The 19,216-nt window shown below is 39.2% G+C and overlaps 1 protein-coding gene across 7 annotated transcripts; it reads right to left on the minus strand.

Annotated features, from left to right (window-relative positions):
- Nucleotides 1-519: 519 nt before the first annotated feature.
- Nucleotides 520-16,015, minus strand: LOC146307887 (protein NLRC3-like). Of its 7 annotated transcripts, XR_014772707.1 has the most exons (8): nt 14,155-14,702; nt 13,716-13,862; nt 10,549-12,393; nt 7,915-8,091; nt 6,283-6,456; nt 5,356-5,529; nt 4,521-4,659; nt 520-1,995 (listed from the first exon to the last, which is right to left on the minus strand). XR_014772707.1 is itself a non-coding variant. In XM_084747331.1 (7 exons), exons 1-7 carry the CDS (start codon nt 14,418-14,420, stop codon nt 2,080-2,082), a joined length of 2,796 nt encoding a protein of 931 aa, XP_084603457.1. In that variant the 5' UTR covers nt 14,421-14,703; the 3' UTR covers nt 520-2,079. The 7 variants fall into 7 exon arrangements, 6 of the variants coding, with proteins under 6 accessions (XP_084603457.1, XP_084603456.1, XP_084603461.1 ...); XM_084747331.1 differs by lacking the exon at nt 4,521-4,659 and having other exon boundaries at nt 520-2,092; nt 14,155-14,703; XM_084747330.1 differs by lacking the exon at nt 520-1,995 and having other exon boundaries at nt 3,776-4,659.
- Nucleotides 16,016-19,216: the final 3,201 nt, after the last annotated feature.

Genomic DNA, 19,216 nt, shown 5'->3' on the forward strand with positions numbered 1-19,216 from the left:
AGATCTGAACGCTCAGGCCACATTCAGAAGTTGTCTGAGCCACATGTCACCACATCCTGTTAGCAGAGCAAATGTGTCCTGAAATGTCAAAAAATGGTGAAAAATGTCAATCAGTGTTTCCCAAAGCCAAGTATGACGTCCTCAAATGTCTTGTTTTGTCCACAACTCAAAGATATTCAGTTTACTGTCAGAGATGAGTAAAGAAAGCAGAAAATATTCATATTGAAGAAGCTGAAATCAGAGAAATTAGATTTAGAGAAAATAAAGACTCTGATTAATTGACTAACAAAATAGTTGGCAATTAAATAATAAATTACTTATCTTGTTTAGAAAAAAATTGATCAATGAAGAAGCGGATGGTTCAGTTTGGATGAGTTGTAGTTGCAGTAGTCATAGTAGCATAAGTTAAAGTTACAGAAGTGATGTTACTGAGACAGAAGCAATTGTCTTCAGTGGTGGGGAATAATTGAGTACATTTACTCAAGAACCACACTCAAGCACAATTTTGAGGTACTTGTATTTCACTTGAGTATTTTAATGTCACTCTACACATTTACTGCACTACACTGAAAGCATTTTTACTGCAGTACATTTACCTGATGGGTGTAGGCCTCTGAGTTATGTAAGGGACAATATACAGTGAGCAGGTTGCTGTGATGAAATAAACCCATTTTGATAGCAAAAGTCTGTTTTTCACTGAGACCCAAAGAAGTAAAGTTATCGTCAGTTTTCCGCCATTTGCCAACATGCCGCTGTGATGCAAAGACATCTAGAGAAAAACAGATTTAACATCAATTTGCAGTAATTTAATGGTGCTATATACAACATTTACCCAAGAGGTCGCCTCAGAGCACCTGCATCTCAGTCCAAAGCAAACGCATGCTTTATTTTTTCAGTAAAGTTGGGGGTAAAGTGTTGTCTGAACTCACAATGGTCACAGACTCAAACTCAAACTGTAAAACTAGCCAGTGCCGATCAAATATGGATCAAGAATCTATTTCTTTATTGTCTATTTCTCACTTAAGATGTTTTCAATGAAGTGTTTTAGTGACTAATTAGTTATAAAACAAGAAAGATTGCAAACCAGGCAGCCGCCATTTTGGCTCTTGCATCTTGATGGAAACCCCAGATCCAGTGAAAGATCTTGTGAAAGTGATCATTTTAGCCCAAACTATTATCATTCCTGACCAATATCCAGGTGTTTTCTGTTCCTGAACATACCCAGATCTTAAACAAAATTTTGTCACATTATAAAACATAATTAGTTTGTACAACATAGACAATAAAGAAACAATGGGTACAAATCTCATTACAGTTTAACATGTCTAGGGTTCACGACCATCTCCAAAGGAGACTCCTGAAACTCAGATCAAACTGTCAAACTGATCAGTATTGATCATAACTGGATCAATATTCTGTTACTATATTTTCATGTACATCCTATTTCCCTCAAGTGTTTTCAGAAGTCTATTTTAGAGACTGTGTAGCTGTAATATGAAAAAGTTACTCACCAGGCCGCCATTTTGAAAATGGACGCATAAAAGACAGAGAGGGACTCACATGCTCGAGCATCCACACACATGCAAAAGCACATGTGGCTGTCCCCTCTAAACAGAGACGACTAAATAACAACAAAACCATACACAGGATAACATCATTCTCTGCTCAGGAAGGGAAGTACTTTAGGAGGCTGAATGTTGAATTTAGTACCTTTAAGCAAACTGTGTGGGATTCAAATTACTGTAAATGTATAGTTTTGTTGTCATAACCAGCACAATTCCACAGAGTCACTTTACATTCACATGATCCAGAGGAACACACAGGGATGATGGTGTTCAGACTGCAGCACTGACAGTCACCTCCACCTGTTGTGATTCCTCTGTCAGTCACTGCTGGATGAAGCTCTCCTCTCCACTCCACCTCCCAGTAACACGACCCAGTCAGAGTCTGTCCACACACAAGCTGCTGCTGCTGCTGCTGCTGCTGCTGCTGCTGCTGCTTCAGCCTCTCTGGATCATCAGGACACAGCTGATCCTCTCAACACAAACTCCTTCATCATCATCATCACTCTGACAGAGATCACCACTTCGATCTGATGAGAGAAGAAGACAGAGAACAGAGGTGATAAATCAGTGTTTACAGAGACTCCCTTCATCAGCTGTCAGTCAGTGAAGCAGCACATCCAGTATAAAGACCAGCAGGGACTTCAGTCCTGTTCAGACCAGAAGTGGAGCAGCTGTGGAGCGTAGCTGCTTCCTTTCAGCTCTCATGTTGACGTGTTGGACTGAAGCTCACAGACCTGCACAGACTTTGAGCATCAGGTCTGTTGACTCTGCACATTTCACTCAAGTACACAGTGGAAATAAAGTGCTGAGTAGAGCTGTGACAAAGATGAACTGATCGATTCTTTAGTGTCGACGCTGCAGCTGTGTCCTGTCTCCACAAGTCTTCTGTATTTATAAGTATCATGACTTCACTGAGTATCACACCTCAACATCCACATTATCTTCATTCACTTCATTTAACAAAACATGTAGCTCATTTACTCACGATCATTTACTGTTTTAAAATCAAATAATCAATCAATAAACTGCACTTAGAGAACACTTAGCTGTAATGATTAATCAACTATTAAATTAATCTGAATCTATTTTGATAATTGATTAATTAATTAATTGATTTCAGCTTCTTAAATGTGAATATTTTCTGGTTTCTTCGCTCCTCTCTGACAGTAAACTGAATATCTTTGAGTTGAGGACAAAACAAGACATTTGAGGACGTCATCTTGGACTTTGATCAACATTTTTTAACATTTTAATGGACCAAACAACTAAATAATCAATCAAAGTGCCACTGCTCTGAGTTGCTGTGTGTCCATCAGTGAGGCTCTCACCCTGAACGCTCTCCTGATCAGACAAATGTTGATCAAAACTGACAAAAACTGTCTTGTTTTAATCCCAAAGAGTCCAGTCGATCCAATCCACTGACATATTCAGTCCAAAACATGTGATTTACACCAATAAACACACAAACACTGAAAAAAACCCCACAGCCAAACAAAGTATTGATCCTCCATCCAATCACCTCTTTTCTCCACCTGTTCAGACATCACTGCAGCACCTGGTTCTCATTTTGATTGACACCTCACCTGAGCCAATAGGAGCTTCCATGTCCTGTCCAGAGTCCACAGCAGCCAATGAGACTCTGCGTTGAAAGGAAGAGCCCGCCTCTCTTCTCCCATGTAAAGACAGAGCCAATTAGAACAGAGTAGGAGGATAATTGTCACTTTGTTCAGCCAATCAAATCTCTACAATGACAACATGCAGGTTTTATATATAAAATAAATCCACAATATATAACTGAGGTACATTTAGGTAGTTTTACTCTAAGATGCTTCTTATATGACCTGTTTTCTGACAAAACATCTGTTTTGATGTCTTTATACACAATTTTTATTTTCTGCAAGAATGACACAACTTTAATAAAATGACACATTGACTGTGTCTCAGCATGTGTCCCATATTTTCTTTACAGAGTTGCTGACAGAGTAAATCTGCTCTAAGAAACAGGTCCAGATCACCGTACAGGTAAAACCAAACAGAGTGATGCATCACTGTTCACACTGGAAAATTATTTCTTCTGATTTTAATGACTTTATGAACTTTTCCTCTGCAGCCAAAGACTTTATTCAGGTTTTATCGACTTCTTTTCCTTACAAACAAATATTTATCTGTTAAAATATGAGAAACCTGACATTGGTGGTAATGATCAAAACTTTAACTTTGAATGGTTTTTATTACAAACTGTAACAATATAAGAAAACAGAACAAATATATACATGTACATGATCTTAATCACTGATGACACTGAAGATGTTTTTGTTTATTTGATGTCAAAAGATATATAACAAGTCAGAGCATGTTTTGATTTAAGACAGCTCTGGATTTTCACCAAAATATGACATATTTCAGTAACTTAAAGTGATTTTAATATATATATTTCATTTACAACAAATTAAATGATTTGAATGTGACAGAGTTTGTTCATAGTGACAAATCCACAGATAATTATCATCAGACTTTGTGGTTCTTTTAGTTATTGCAGAAAACTGAACCAATCAGTTGGGATGTAATAGAAAAAGATCTACTCTCTATAAATACATACATATATATATACAGTCTACTCTGACATCAACCGTCCAGCTGCTGTGTCCTTTGAAATTTCTATTCTGGGTCAGAAAATCTGTTTTTGTTTTCCTGATTGACGTTAAAATTAATGCAGAATCTTCACTGACTGAGTTCAATGTTTGTTTAGGACAGAGCAGCAGCAGAGCAGTCCACACACACTGATGATCCTCTGTCACATGATCCAGAGGAACACACAGGGATGATGGTGTTCAGACTGCAGCACTGACAGTCACCTCCACCTGTTGTGATTCCTCTGTCAGTCAGTGCTGGATGAAGCTCTCCTCTCCACTCCACCTCCCAGTAACACGACCCAGTCAGAGTCTGTCCACACACAAGCTGCTGCTGCTGCTGCTGCTGCTGCTGCTGCTGCTGCTGCTGCTTCAGCCTCTCTGGATCATCAGGACACAGCTGATCCTCTCAACACAAACTCCTTCATCATCATCATCACTCTGACAGAGATCACAGCTTCCAGCTGATGAGAGAAGAAGACAGAGAACAGAGGTGATAAATCAGTGTTTACAGAGACTCCCTTCATCAGCTGTCAGTCAGTGAAGCAGCACATCCAGTATAAAGACCAGCAGGGACTTCAGTCCTGTTCAGACCAGAAGTGGAGCAGCTGTGGAGCGTAGCTGCTTCCTTTCAGCTCTCATGTTGACGTGTTGGACTGAAGCTCACAGACCTGCACAGACTTTGAGCATCAGGTCTGTTGACTCTGCACATTTCACTCAAGTACACAGTGGAAATAAAGTGCTGAGTAGAGCTGTGACAAAGATGAACTGATCGATTCTTTAGTGTCGACATGAGAGAACAAACAGTTTGAGATCAGATTTGATGGAACAACAGTTTGATGAATGAGGACCTCTGTCTCTGTACATCTTGTAATGCTGTCAGCTGTAATCCAGCTTTATTTCCTGTAGACATGAACACAACAACAACAGTCGTCTTCACATCAACTCAAACACATGATCACAACAAGCTTCTGGCTCATCTGATTGGCTGACTGTTCTCTCTCTCTCTGTCTTTCTGTCCAATCCTGAAGCCCGTCACCATTCTCCTCTCACAGCTTCACTGATGAAAGCAGGAAATACTGGATCTTTGCTTTGACACTGATTGTGTTTAATACAATATTGATGAAACCAGCAGGGACTGACTCCAACTTTCTACTGACCTCAGAGTCTTCAGAGCAAAGTGTGGACTCTCCACAAGATCAGACAGACGCTTCACGTCTGAATACTGCAGATTGTTTCCCCACAGCCACAGCTCTGTCAGATGGGAGGGGTTGGACTTCAGAGCTGAGGCCAGAGAAGAACAGCTGATCTCTGACAAACTGCAGCCCCTCAATCTGAATAAAGAATAAATGATGTCAGACAGATTTAGAAAATGTTCCTGTTTGAAATCATTCAGTGTTTAATAATCTGTTCAGAGCTGAACGAGATTTAGAAAATGGACGTTCAGAAAATGGAAACTTCAAACATCTGAACCCAACAGGTTCAAAATTGTAAAATACAAAAAGTTAAAGGGTTCTCATTAATATTATTGACAACATGCTGCTACTTCAATAAAGACGCAGCTCCACCAGTCGATTCAAAGATGCCAAATATGTCAGGAGAAATTTTGGGGGAATGTGAACAAAAAACATCTACAATATTTCTTATTATTCTTCCCTTAATATTTAATACTGCAGTCATAAAATCAAAGCATCTTCAGTTTAAACTATTCAGTCAGTATAAGAATCATATAGATTCATAAATATGTTGGAAAACACAAATACTGAATATATTTGTTATTGTCTGATAGTTGAAAGGTTATTCCTTTATTCATTGTATTTAGATATTATAGATATTAAAAATTGTTTAAACAAAATCATGATGGAGAACATGAGATGAAAATCAAGATTTTTCTTGTTATATGAAGGTTTTAAATGTGCAGCTCAACATTTCTCTGCCACAGTCAATGAACTAAACCACTGAAGAAGAAAACAGACTTTGACATTCAGATGAAGATACAGTATGTCAGCCTTCTGTCTGCAGTTTAGTGTCAACACAACTTTCACATCATATTAATCTCAGAACAGAAGTAAAAAATAGTGTCTGACCCCAGTTTCTCCAGTCTACAGTGTGGACTCTCCAGAAAATCACACAGCAGCTTCACTCCTGAATCCTGCAGCTTGTTTCCGCTCAAGTCCAGCTCTGTCAGATGGGAGGGGTTGGACTTCAGAGCTGAGACCAGAGAAGAACAGCTGATCTCTGACAAACTGCAGTCCCACAATCTGAATAAAGAATAAATGATGTAGATAAAAATTAATTTATAATACAGTGAGATGTGTTCAGGTTTTCAATGTGCAGCTCAACATTATTTTGTCCTAATCAATGAGCTTTTCTCTAAAATGAGCAGAGTGACTTTGTTATTGTGTTATTAGGGATCATCATAACGTCAGTCTTCTACAGAAGTCACACAAATATCAGCACAACATTCATACACCTATAAATATCAATACAGAATAATAACATGCTGCTGATCTCAGTCAAGTCTGTAATAATTATCAGATCAGTTTTTGTTACTTTTCTTACTTTCATGTTCTTTTTTTAAACAATCATGTGTCATTTTATGAAAAAAACCTAAGACAGATGTCTCCTATAGAATTCCAACATGGTGAATATGAAATAAATAAGACTTGATGAAATAAATAATACTTTAGGTAAAAACAAAACTTAAGAAAACTCTTTAATCTGTCCAAACACTTCTGAGTCTCTCATTTAAATCCTCAGATTTAGACTGTGATCATCACCACTGTTATCAACACACAGCTGACTGACTGTGACTTTAATCTTCAGTCATCTTCATTACTGGATCAAATGAGCTCTGAGCAAAGACAGATGGATCTTCTCCACATCTGAAATGTTACCTGCTAGCTTTATGGATAAATGTAGAAGTTCTGATAAAATACTGTGTTGGAAGGTTATTTACAAAGACACAATTTTGTTGACCGTCACAAAAATAAGGATTGTGTTCAAATGTAAATGAGACGCCACTCTCCCAGAGGGAATGTGGCTCTCTGAACTGATCAGCTGTATAACTCCAGAGAAAATAACCTGCTGCTTGAGGAACAAAAGGAAAACAGTTTTCAACATATGGAAACTCTTTTTGAATTTTAGAAAAAACTCTTGATGTTCCAGATTGATTGTGTCTCTGTCTTGTCTTCCTGTATTGAGGATGTTTGACAACATGATCCTTGAAGTGAGATGTTGCTCCGTGTCTCTTCATGTTTTCTTTAGCTACATTATTTTGCTGTCATTGTGGATGGTATCTGTTTGATTTTCATTTGAATTTCTTTATTGTCTTGTTGACTTTGTTCTGTCACTTGTTGGTTACATGTTTGGTTTTGAAGAAGCAAAAGAAAATATTCCAAAATAATAATGATAATAAAATAAAAAGACATTATTCCTGAAAGCTTCTTCTGTTTGTTACAGATGTGTCACATGTAACCAAAATAACAAATCTTTATTTCATTTTGCAGCTCAATGAAGGATAAGTCAGACAGTTTTCTTACTAAAATGAATCCAGTTTGATTACAGACTAAATTCAGAGTCAAACTATTCAGACTAAAAACTTTAAAAAAGAGTTCAGACAAACACAGAAAACAAGAGAACTGAAGGAAATTTAAAGCTTCTCTTATGGATTTAAATTTGGTAAATATAAAGTGGAAAAGAACAAATGATGAACTGACCCCAGAGTCTCCAGTCTACAGTTTGGACTCTTCAGTCCAGAACACAGACGCTTCACTCCTGAATCCTGCAGGTTCTTGTTGTTACTCAGGTTCAGATGTCTCAGATGGGAGGAGTCAGACTTCAGAACTGAGGCCACGACTTCACAGTGAGTCTCTGAGAGTCCACAGTCAGAAAGTCTGTGATGACAGAGAAAATATTTAAGAGTATGATAACATGTGACAATGATAAAAATAGACTGAGAGCATTTTGCATCACAAAGTAAATGATGATGAGCTCAGCTGGTCAGTCCCTGATCAAAAGGTTTCTGCTTTGAAACTTGAGCTCCACATGTCAAAGTGTCTTTAAGCAACATAATGAACTGCTAATAGACAAAAATGTCTGACAAATGACTATAATGTGTCATATTTTGATGAACAGGCTGCTGTGATTTGTGTTTGTTCAACTTTATTTTGACACAATGTTCAATGAGCTGTAAAATGACTGCAGACTGTAACTGCCCTTCTATCTATTTACCTCAGTCACGTCCTTGTGTGGATTTTGTGCATCTTTCATGCATCTTATGTCACTCCATCTGCTTTTCATCTCACATTAAATGTAGGACTAATATTGCATCATTAGCATTGTTCTGGAGGCTCAATAATTATTAGCTGGTTACTCTCAGTTATAATCGCAGAGTGTGCATCTGTTAGAATGCATGTGTTCCCTCAAGACTTGGTGTACTAATGAATCTTGAGACTGTTGATCAGCTTACTTCTCCTTAATGTAGCAGTATTTGTGTATGTGGTTCTGAAATACAAACAATACAATGAAACTATTAACAATAGCTCACTTTTGGCACAAGCAATAGCAACAGATTTACACTAAGTTATACCCTCTAGTATTACAGCACACAAGCTAACAAATACATAAGCTAACATAGATAACAGCCATCTATTCTTTACAGTGGACTTGTTTAATACAGGCTTTCACCAGGAACTTAAATAACCATGCAGAAACTCTTTCTACACAAATTAAAGGCAGTAAGAACGTGTGAGATGTGCTAATATAAACATAACAGTGCAATGACAACACAACAGATAATGTAATATCACAACTCACTTGTCTCTGGACGCACACAGGAACACAACAGTGGATCGACTGTCTCCAAAACTGCACTGCACCCAAACCAAAACACACAATGAAAACTGCGCCACCAAGTCTGCAACTGCAGCTGGTCTGCTCACACAAACACCGCTCTACAGAGTCCGTGGCCACGCCCCCTAGTGGCTGAGCCCGCAGATGCACATGTTCAGTGATATCTTCAGAACAGCCGCCCCCAAACTTGCTCCAGCAAATTTGCAGTATCAAGTCTATTACTATTGCCAACTGCCACTTGGACTGAGTTTGCAGTGTGGGCAGGTAGTGGCGGAGGAATTGGGTCCAAAAATGGACAGACAGCACTTGACAAGTGCTCCAGTGACGACGGCTAAGCAACTCTGAGTCATGGTACGCTACCTGCGGTAGGGAGGGGTCTAGCCGCCCCATCAGCAAATAAGTTGGAAGTAACTGGATTTGGGTCCACCAAATCAGATGATGCATAGCCTAAGGGCTTGAGTTGAGAATGCCCACAACCTCAGTCAGGATGGACCCGCACCCAAACCAAAACACACAATGAAAACTGCGCCACCAAGTCTACAACTGCAGCTGGTCTGCTCAGACAAACACCTCTCTATGGAGTCCACGGCCACGCCCCCTAGTGGCTGAGCATGTGTTCAGTGATATCTTCAGAACAAGTATCATTAGTAAAGATTGTTCTATCATTTTATGGTTCATAGTCGCTGCAGCTCAACACGATCAAAGTGCTGATGGAAATGCAAGTCGGCACAAATCAAATCAAATCAAATCAAATCCATTTCTCCTCCAGTCAGCAGTCAACATGGACAGACAGACTAATGATCTCACTGTAAACTGTAGGATTAGTTCATTAGTTGAAGTCTACCGTCACAGACCAGATTCACTAAAGCCTGAAAACAGAGTCAAGAGGAGGTGCAGAAGTCTAGTTCTGTCTCAGACCACCTGATTTACAATATGTTGAAAGGTTATTATGGAATTATTGATCATTGATGCAAAAAAATAGTCTACCACAGCTTTAATAGGAAATATCTCAGAAACTGCTGGGAAAAAATAAAATAGCAATAATGAAAAAAACTTAAATTTCAAGTGCTGTTAGTTCCAGCAGATCTCAGATATGACATGTTTGTACTATATAACAAACAGACACATTATATAAAGAGAGTGCAGACACTGGATCCTCTGTAAAAATCAAACATGACTGTTGTGATAAAATGATGTCTGTCAAAACATTTTCAGCACAAAAAAGGTTTTTCTGCTGGATTTGTATCAAACCTCCATTAAAGAAACAGAAGATGAGAGAAGACTTGTTCAGTAGCTTATATGTATCAACACAAAAATGATTTTTGCAGACATCTGTAGTCTAACACATATGATTATTTAAAAAATAGGTTCAGTTTAAGCAAACATTTCTGTTGTGCACATTTTATAAAGTACATGTCTGTTAAGTGTGTCTTTACTCTAATATTGATGACTTAAGCTTTACGTTGATTCAGAGTGTTGATAATCACATCTGGACTTACTCAGCCTTTCTGCAGTTCCTCACAGCTGGAATCAGTCTCAGTCGTCCCTGGTCTGATGTGTTGTACCTCCTCAAGTCAAAGTCATCCAGAACCTGCTCTGACATCTGCAGCATGTAGGACAGAGCTGAGCAGTGGATCTCAGAGAGTTCCTTCTCTGATCTGTTCTCTGACTTCAGGAACTCTTGGATCTCCTGATGTACTGAGCGGTCGTTCATCTCCATCAGACAGTGGAAGATGTTGATGCTTCTGTCAGGAGAGATTTCATCACTGTTCATCTCCTTCAGGTTGTTGATGACTCTCTGGATGATTTCTGGACTGTTGTCTGTCTGACCCAGCAGGCCTCCTAAGAGTCTCTGGTTGGACTCCAGAGAGAGGCCATGAAGGAAGCGGACAAACAGGTCCAGGTGACCATTTTTACTGTGGAGGGATTTCTTCATGACTCTCCTCAGAAAGACATCCAGGGATGAGTCATGGAGATCATTGTTTCTAAAATGTTTAACAATCTTCTTCAGAACAGGCTTTGTTTTTAGAAAAGCCTTCAGTACCTGTGTGTTCCTGTTGGTGTAACAGTGGAACATGTAGACTGCAGCCAGAAACTCCTGAACGCTCAGATGAACAAAGCAGTAGACTGTTTTCTGGAAGATCACACTCTCTCTTTTGAAGATCTCTGTACAAACTCCTGAGTACACCGAGGCCTCTGTGACATCCAGACCACATCGCTCCAGGTCTTCTTGGTAGAACATGATGTTTCCTTCCTCCAGATGTTCAAACGCCAGCCTCCCCAGCTTCAGAAGAACTTCCCTGTCAGCCTCCATCAGCTCCTGTGGACTCGTCTCATGTCCCTCATGGTACTTGTTCTTCTTCCTCTTTGTCTGAACCAGCAGGAAGTGTGAGTACAGGTCAGTCAGGGTCTTGGGCAGCTCTCCTCTCTGCTCTGTAGTCAACATGTCTTCCAGAACTGTAGCAGTGATCCAGCAGAAGACTGGGACTCGACACATGATGTGGAGGCTCCTGGATGTCTTGATGTGTGAGATGATTCTGCTGGACAGATCTTCATCACTGGACCTCCTCCTGAAGTACTCCTCCCTCTGGTCATCAGTGAAGCCTTGTACTTCTGTTACCCTGTCAACACATGAAGGAGGGATCTGATTGGCTGCTGCAGGTCTGGAAGTTATCCAGATGAGAGCTGAGGGAAGCAGATTCCCCTTGATGAGGTTTGTCAGCAGCACGTTGACTGATGACTTCTGTGTGACATCAGACACAACCTGACTGTTGTTGAAATCCAGTGAAAGTCTGCTTTCATCCAGGCCGTCAAAGATGAACACAAGTTTACAGACAGCCAGCTTCTCTGCTGTGACCTTCTGTAATGTTGGATGGAAAACATGGAGCAGACTCAGAAGACTGTACTGCTCATCTTTGATCAAGTTCAGCTCCCTGAACGAAAGCAGAATCAGCAGACTGACATCTTGGTTTTCCAAACCCTCTGCCCAGTCCAGAGTGAACTTCTGCACTGAGAAGGTTTTTCCAACTCCAGCGACGCCGTTGGTCAGAACGACTCTGATGTGTCTCTGTTGGTCAGGTAAGACTTTAAAGATGTCCTGGCACTTGATTGGAGTCTCATGGAGGGTCTCTTTCTTGGACGTTGTCTCCAGCTGTCTCACCTCATGTTGGGTATTAACCTCTTCACTCTGTCCCTCTGTGATGTAGAGCTCAGTGTAGATCCTGTTGAGGAGGGTTCCACTTCCTGTTCCATCAGTTCCTTCAGTCACACGTTCACATCTCCTCCTCAGACTGATCTTATGTTCATCTAAAACCTCCTGCAGACCACGATCTGCTGAAAATATTCTGAAAATAAACAGAGTGAGACACCAGATATTTTTTTCAATATATAATTTTCATGTCCATGACACAATAAATGTCCCTCTAATATAACAGACAATCCTGTTTTCAGACATGAAAACATCAGCAGCCAGATCTTTAATCTTAATCTGTACTGTCCTGGTCTGATTGGCTGTCTGCAGTCCAGGTCATGTCCTGGATCTTTTTCCACACTGAGGACAGGAGTCTCCAGACTGGTCCCAGTATGAGGTGCAGAACCAGTGTCCACAGTTGGTAGAGACTGGATCTTACAGGATGTCCTGCAACAGGACTCCCCTTTCTCTCTCTGTGAAGACATTTCTTTTACTTTTAACTAAAATAATTTGTTTAATGTTGCTGAAAAATATGAAGATTTGTCCGACACTGTCTAGAAGCTCAGATGGTCACAGAGAACAGTAAAAGTCTCGTTACATTTCTGTTTAAATTCAACTTTAAGTTTGTAATAAAAATGTTTGCTTCATTTTAGTTTTCATAAACCTGAGCTACTTTTCCAATCTGTCTGTTTGATCAAACATTTGATGATCTGCCTGTAGTTTGTTATCACAGTAAAAATCCTCCAATAAAGAGAGCAGACATGCAAACTGGTTAGAGAGGAAAAAGGTGAGAAGGATGTGAGACCAGACAAAAACAAAGACCTGCTAAGGGAGGTCCTGGGGTTTGATCTGGAGATTTTTATGATGACCTTTAGGATGACTTTGGTGCTGGTCACAAGTTAGAAGAAGTTTGAGAAGATTGAGCAAAATAAAGTGCAAAGTAATACATGTTATACCACGTGTAGCGTGTGTTTATCTTCTGCTGCAAAAGAGAAGATGTGTAACTTCATGTTATTCTGTTGAGGAGTCAGGTTACATTACATCCTGGTTACTGACACACTTCTCTAAAAACTAAAAACTAAAACTAAATTACAAACCTGACATCAAGAAACTTCACTGTTCATCTCGTTCTCTCTCATGCACCTTAATTCCTTCAACGTTTCTCACTTACATTAGTTTCCTCTCACAGTTTTCACATTTTGCGCCTCATATTTTGTGACTGACACACGCTACTGTGCAACTTCACTGCAGCTTTTTCCACACAGCAGGTCACAGACCGATGGTCTGGACTCACACTGTACTGTGACCAGCAGCAAGTTGATTGGCTCCATCTCTACAGGAGCTTGATGCCTTTTGTTGACAGTCAGTCTGCACGCATCCAAAAGTTCATCCACAGATTCAGATGAGACATTTTGTCTTCATCCTCAATACTTCATCTTCCATTAGTTCAGTTTACAGTAAAAAAAAGTCTCTTACTGTGAGTCTGAGGGTTCAGGTTCAGTACTGAAGGCTGGAGGATATTCTTTGGACTGGTCACTCTTCATAGACAGACAGCTGGACGCTGGAGACTCTGCTCTGTCCTCGTCTTCATCTGTCCTCCTCATCTTCTGGACTTCAGACAGTCTGGGAGGTAAAACAGAAACACTGACCGTGAGCTCAGGACACAAGAATCAGGAAACCAGTTTGATCTGGTTACTCTGGCTACTAGATGTTGCTCTAAAATGAGTTTTTTGTCAGAGTATTAATTTGATATTGTTGAAATGTAGTGTACTCCCCCAGTGAGAGACAGAGAAGGGGAGTATGGTTCGTGTTGACGTGTACAGAAAATGTAATTTGATCCTGAAGCCTAGTGTTACTGTGCAACTGGAAAAACATCAGCAACAAACACTGAAAGAGTCAGAATCATTTCTCTTACTGTGAGTCTGAGGGTTCAGGTTCATTACTGAAGAATAGAGGATGATCTTTGGACCGGTCACTCTTCATAGACAGACAGCTGGACACTGGAGACTCTGCTCTGTCCTCGTCTTCATCTGTCCTCTTCATCTTCTGGACTTCAGTCAGTCTGGGAGGTAAAACAGTGACACTGACTGTGAGATCACAAAGAATCAGGGAAGAAGTTTGATCTATTAGTGTGTCTGCAGGTGTAACAGGTGTATGGACAGACATGACAGACGACAACATGTGGACTATTTTCTGGCATTTATTGGCTCCTGCAGAAGATATAAAACATATTTAAAGTCTTCTGGACTCTCATCTGCACGTCTGGCTCCGTGATGCAAAACAGCACTGAGTGTTTCACATGTTTTTCTCAGTGTGCAAATCAATTCATTATCTTAACATTACATCACATTTTTAAATCATTTTACACATCAGTCTGTCAAGTGATATGAAATGTTACCAGAAAACATTTAACAAACAGCATATTTCAACAGCAAATATCCTCAAAATCATGAAAAACTACATTCATTCCAGGGAAAACAGTGCCACCTTGTGGCTGAAATACAACAGTACATGAGGTGGAGTGACAACAGAAACAACAATTATAACTTATAACTTTATAACAGCTGCTCAGATCTGAGGAGCTCTGCAGAGGAGGGTCTGCAGCAGACTGGAGCTTCTGGAGGAAAAAGACACCAGAGTCACTGTGATGCAGCTACTTTACTGTCAGAGTTTCTCAGAGTCAATGTTTCAAACTTTTGGGATTAAAAAGAAGATTTATCTTCACTCCTGCTTCAAACTTCTGCAGCAACAACAAAGAAATCAAGGAGCCGCAGACCAACCAGAGGAGAGCTCAGAGTTTGTTTTTGAAGCTTTTGAGATGTAAAAAGTGGATTTATTTTTCCTCCTGCCTCTCAGCTCCTCTGCAGCAGTGCTTCATGAAACAATCGGCTCGTTTGAGATGAACTGCGCCTCGCCTGGAGAGTAGAAGAGATCAGACGGACGCAGCAAAAGGTGGAGACAAAAAGCTGCAGTTAAGTCGGACAGTTTCCAGCAGACTTCAGAGAACATACAGGAAGAGACACTAACATCCTGTTAGATCACCTGTAGGTTACCTGAAGTCTGCAGACCACGTTCACAGCTGAAGTAATAAAGTTTGTTCTTGATCACTGATTTTAGTTGAAACAGATCCCAATTCTGTTACATGGACCATCTGTTCTTTTATCTGCCTTGTAAAGCACTTTGAAAAGGTTCTTTTGATAAGTCTTGTTGACAGATTAAAACTTAATTGTACAATATCAGACTAATATAACTCATATATCCAGCATTAAATATTACAATTACACAGAAAATTTGTATTTTATACAACGCATGATGTTTGCTGTCAAATTTAAGAACCAGTCAAAACCTGTCAGCTCACTGATCAGGTGACAGTCAGGTGTTTGCAGCGCCTGGTTCTGAAAACTGCCTCCATCTCTTCAGGTTATCGTTGCTCACATGTGATTCTGCTTCATCTCTAATGCACCGAGTGACACACAGTTACTGACACTGTGCTTTTGTTCGGACATTTCTGGCCGCGAGTCAAACCTTGTTGCTGCTGAGTTTCATTTTCATGACCGCTTATATCATGAAACCATGTTGAGGCTCCTTTTCTCCCCTAAAACAAGCGAGTGTTGTGATTGTGAGCTCATGTGAGCAGGAGAGCAGAGAGAAAGACGATTTGAAAAGTCTCTTTATGTTCACATCTCAGTTCTTCTGTCTCTTCACACTGAACCTTGATGTTTTTAAATGTAGTTTCTCTCCTCTGTCGGTGTTTTATTACACACAGCTGATGTCTGATCACTTCCGGAAACTGTTGCGCGCGCTCATGAAGCGCGTGCTGCTGGTGTGGTGGGAGGAGCTCAGGACGAGAAAACGAAACCAAACTCAGATGAGACTCAAAAATTCTACTGCAGCTTTAACAAAGAAAAACACACACCTGCAGAAAGACATGAAACATATCTAAAGTTTTCTGAACTCTCCCATCTGCACTTCTGCCCCTAAACATGTTAAATCATATTTTTACTGCTTTCGTCACATCACACGGAGCGACTTCCGTAAAAATAAACACTTCTATAAAACTTAAATTAGCAGTTAAAGCAACAAAAAAAAAACAAACCTGATTATATAACAACACTTTACAGTAAACAACATTCACTAAAGGTCTCAACATAAATGACTCAATTTCCAGAGAAAACAATAGAATATAGTGGCAGCAGTTTGACACAAAACTTCAAAACTTACCCTCAGTAACGCAAAACGTAACTGACTGAGAGGGGGAGGAGGGAGGAGCTACGGAAGCCCAGGAGATATCGAAGAGGCAGTTTACAGAAAAAATAAAATAAAATAACGATAAATAAAAGTAATTCATAGAGATAAAATTTACAAACTCTCAAAGTAATTTAATTAAGTTACAAATAATTTTCATAAACACAATTTGTAAACAATAATTAATAAAGTGTATTTTTAACTGTTACACAGGGTTTTTAAACACAAGTAAACCTGCTAAAAACAGATAATTGGCCGTTTTTCCCGGTGTCAGTAGACCTGCTTATCATTCTGTTTTTATATGTATATGCTGAGACTCATACACACTTCCACCAAGTTTAATGAAAATTGTGTGTTTTCCTGCTGAGAAACAAACAGCAAAAACAAAACCATCTCATCTCTTTTAGCTTTTACCAATAATTAGTACCAAATTACATCAATAACTCTTTCCAGAAAACTAAGTCATGGCTCTCTAAAATAAAATGACCAAAGTAATCTGAAAATACATTTTTTTTTTACAGTTCTGACGTCTGTAAACGACACATCAACCTCTAAAACTACCTGAATAAATGAAGTGACAGAGCAGCAGAGTAAAGAAAGACAAAACCATGGACAGCATTTGATTCACACACCTTTCCTTAATATAATCTTTATTGCTTTTTCTTATTGGGTTGAATACAGAACAGGTTTACATCTTTTGACTTTGTGAAACACTGTCATGTTTTACTAACAGCAGGAGGAGGAGGAGGAAGAGGAGGAGGAGGAGGACAGATGAAGGGAAGGAAGGAAAGATGGAAACACAACCACAGAACGATTGTGTGTTAATGTTTTCTGATTGAGGTCCAGCATCTGAGTGTGTGTTTGTGTTCGAGGAGGTTTGAAACCTCGTCTCTGACGTTTCCTTTGACCTCTGACCAGGACAGGAAGTTTAACACACGAGGAGTTAAACCGAGACAGAAAACAGAGAAACGTCCGACTGAGCACAGTCCTTCCATAAAGTGTGACTTAACCTGTAACTCTTAATTTACTTTACTGACATCAAACTGGGAGCTAACAGGCTGATAGAACAGCAATATGTCTGCATATAAAACTCTATTGTCAACAAAACTCACTTTCAGTCACAAGTATTGATGGACAGTGTACATCTGATCTCAAGCTGGTTTTTACAAATAAATTCAACCTAAACCATCAAAAAACATCATTAGATCTTCATAAAAAACTGAAACAAAGATAAATATTTGTGTACTGTTTACTGTGTCTGACTGATTGATCCAGATTGATTGATTGTTACGTCCCTACAGTTAAATTCATCACAGACATGTTGCTGCTGCAGTTGTTGTTGTAACATTCAGAGAAAAATGTTCTATTAAATGATTATTTGACACTCTAATGTTAGCTGGTACAATGAAGTGAGACGTGGAGTTATTTGCTCTCTTTATGGACCTAAAATAATGTCCTCAGGACCACAAACAGCCAGTGTGGACACAGTCAAGTTGATCTGAGCTCAGTTTGGTGATCATCAACAGAAAGAAAGAGTTCACATCACCAGTTCAGTGTTCACTGCATCAATCCAGTCAAACCAGTCTGAGGGAAAACATTGGAAATGGTGACATCTGCTGGCAGAAAGCAGAATAACAAGAGCTTCAACTGATGTCCACAGGTTGACTTCATGTGTCTGCGTTGATCATGTGATGTGAAAACTAGCAGGGTCACATCATCAATTCTGATAATTTAATGATGCTGCAAGAAATATAATGATCAAAATATACTCACTAATAAAAAAAAACTTCCTTCAGACCTTAAACTTTATGCATGATCACATGTGGACCAAATCAAGTGTCACTTTGATTTTAAACAAGATTCCTGCAACATAAAGACAGTAAAGCAGTGAGTTCACTAAGTGCAGGCTTTCATTTAATGTACAATGTTAAGTAAAGTAGTGCATCATGTACTGCATCACTATCTCATGATTATCATTACTTTGCATGTTGTGTCCCCTCAAGCAGAACGTCCTGCTACACAAGAGAAAAAACTTTTATGAGTTTATAAATCCAGAAACAGGATTTCATATTTGTTGAAGCCACAAAGTATTTGATTTAATTTTCTGTGTTTATTTCCCAGAAATCTAAACCTCCATTAGAACTGGATGATTGCAGTCTGTTATTTGTTTCTATTATTGTCAAATCCAGAGGTGCAGTAAGGACGGGAACCGTGGAACTACTTACCCAGGTTCCAACATCTGGACGAGATTTAAGTTATGGAAATGGAGAGACTGTTTTTATATGTAATTCTGAATTTTAATATTGTAATAAACTATAAATATTGGCTCAATAAAGATTTTGAGAGATTATTTATTTTAATTGAATTCAACAGTCTTTCTTGTCATGACGTTTCACGTTTCCTACATACAATTTCAGTCACAACAGAATTAAAGTGAGTATGTAAATAGAAAGAGTTCATAAAATAAAGGAAGAAAATATAAACATTAACTAGATACGTTAAAAATATATTCTGTAAAATAAGAGACTGAATTATTATTCAATTAAATCAAGTAGAATTATACAGAGTATGTACTTCATAGTGGTTGTCTTGTCCCTGCAGTCTGTCCTCTCTACTCTGTTGCTCTGAGGCTGACTGAGGTTTGTGATCTACAAAATTAATTAGAAACATTATGTGGAAATTCACTACAATTCTGCTTCATCCCACAAGGTGGAGCTGCAACTGAAAGCAAA

Source organism: Lutjanus erythropterus, chromosome 21 (assembly GCF_056507025.1).
Source record: "Lutjanus erythropterus isolate fLutEry1 chromosome 21, fLutEry1.hap2, whole genome shotgun sequence".
Lineage (NCBI taxonomy): Eukaryota > Metazoa > Chordata > Actinopteri > Lutjaniformes > Lutjanidae > Lutjanus > Lutjanus erythropterus.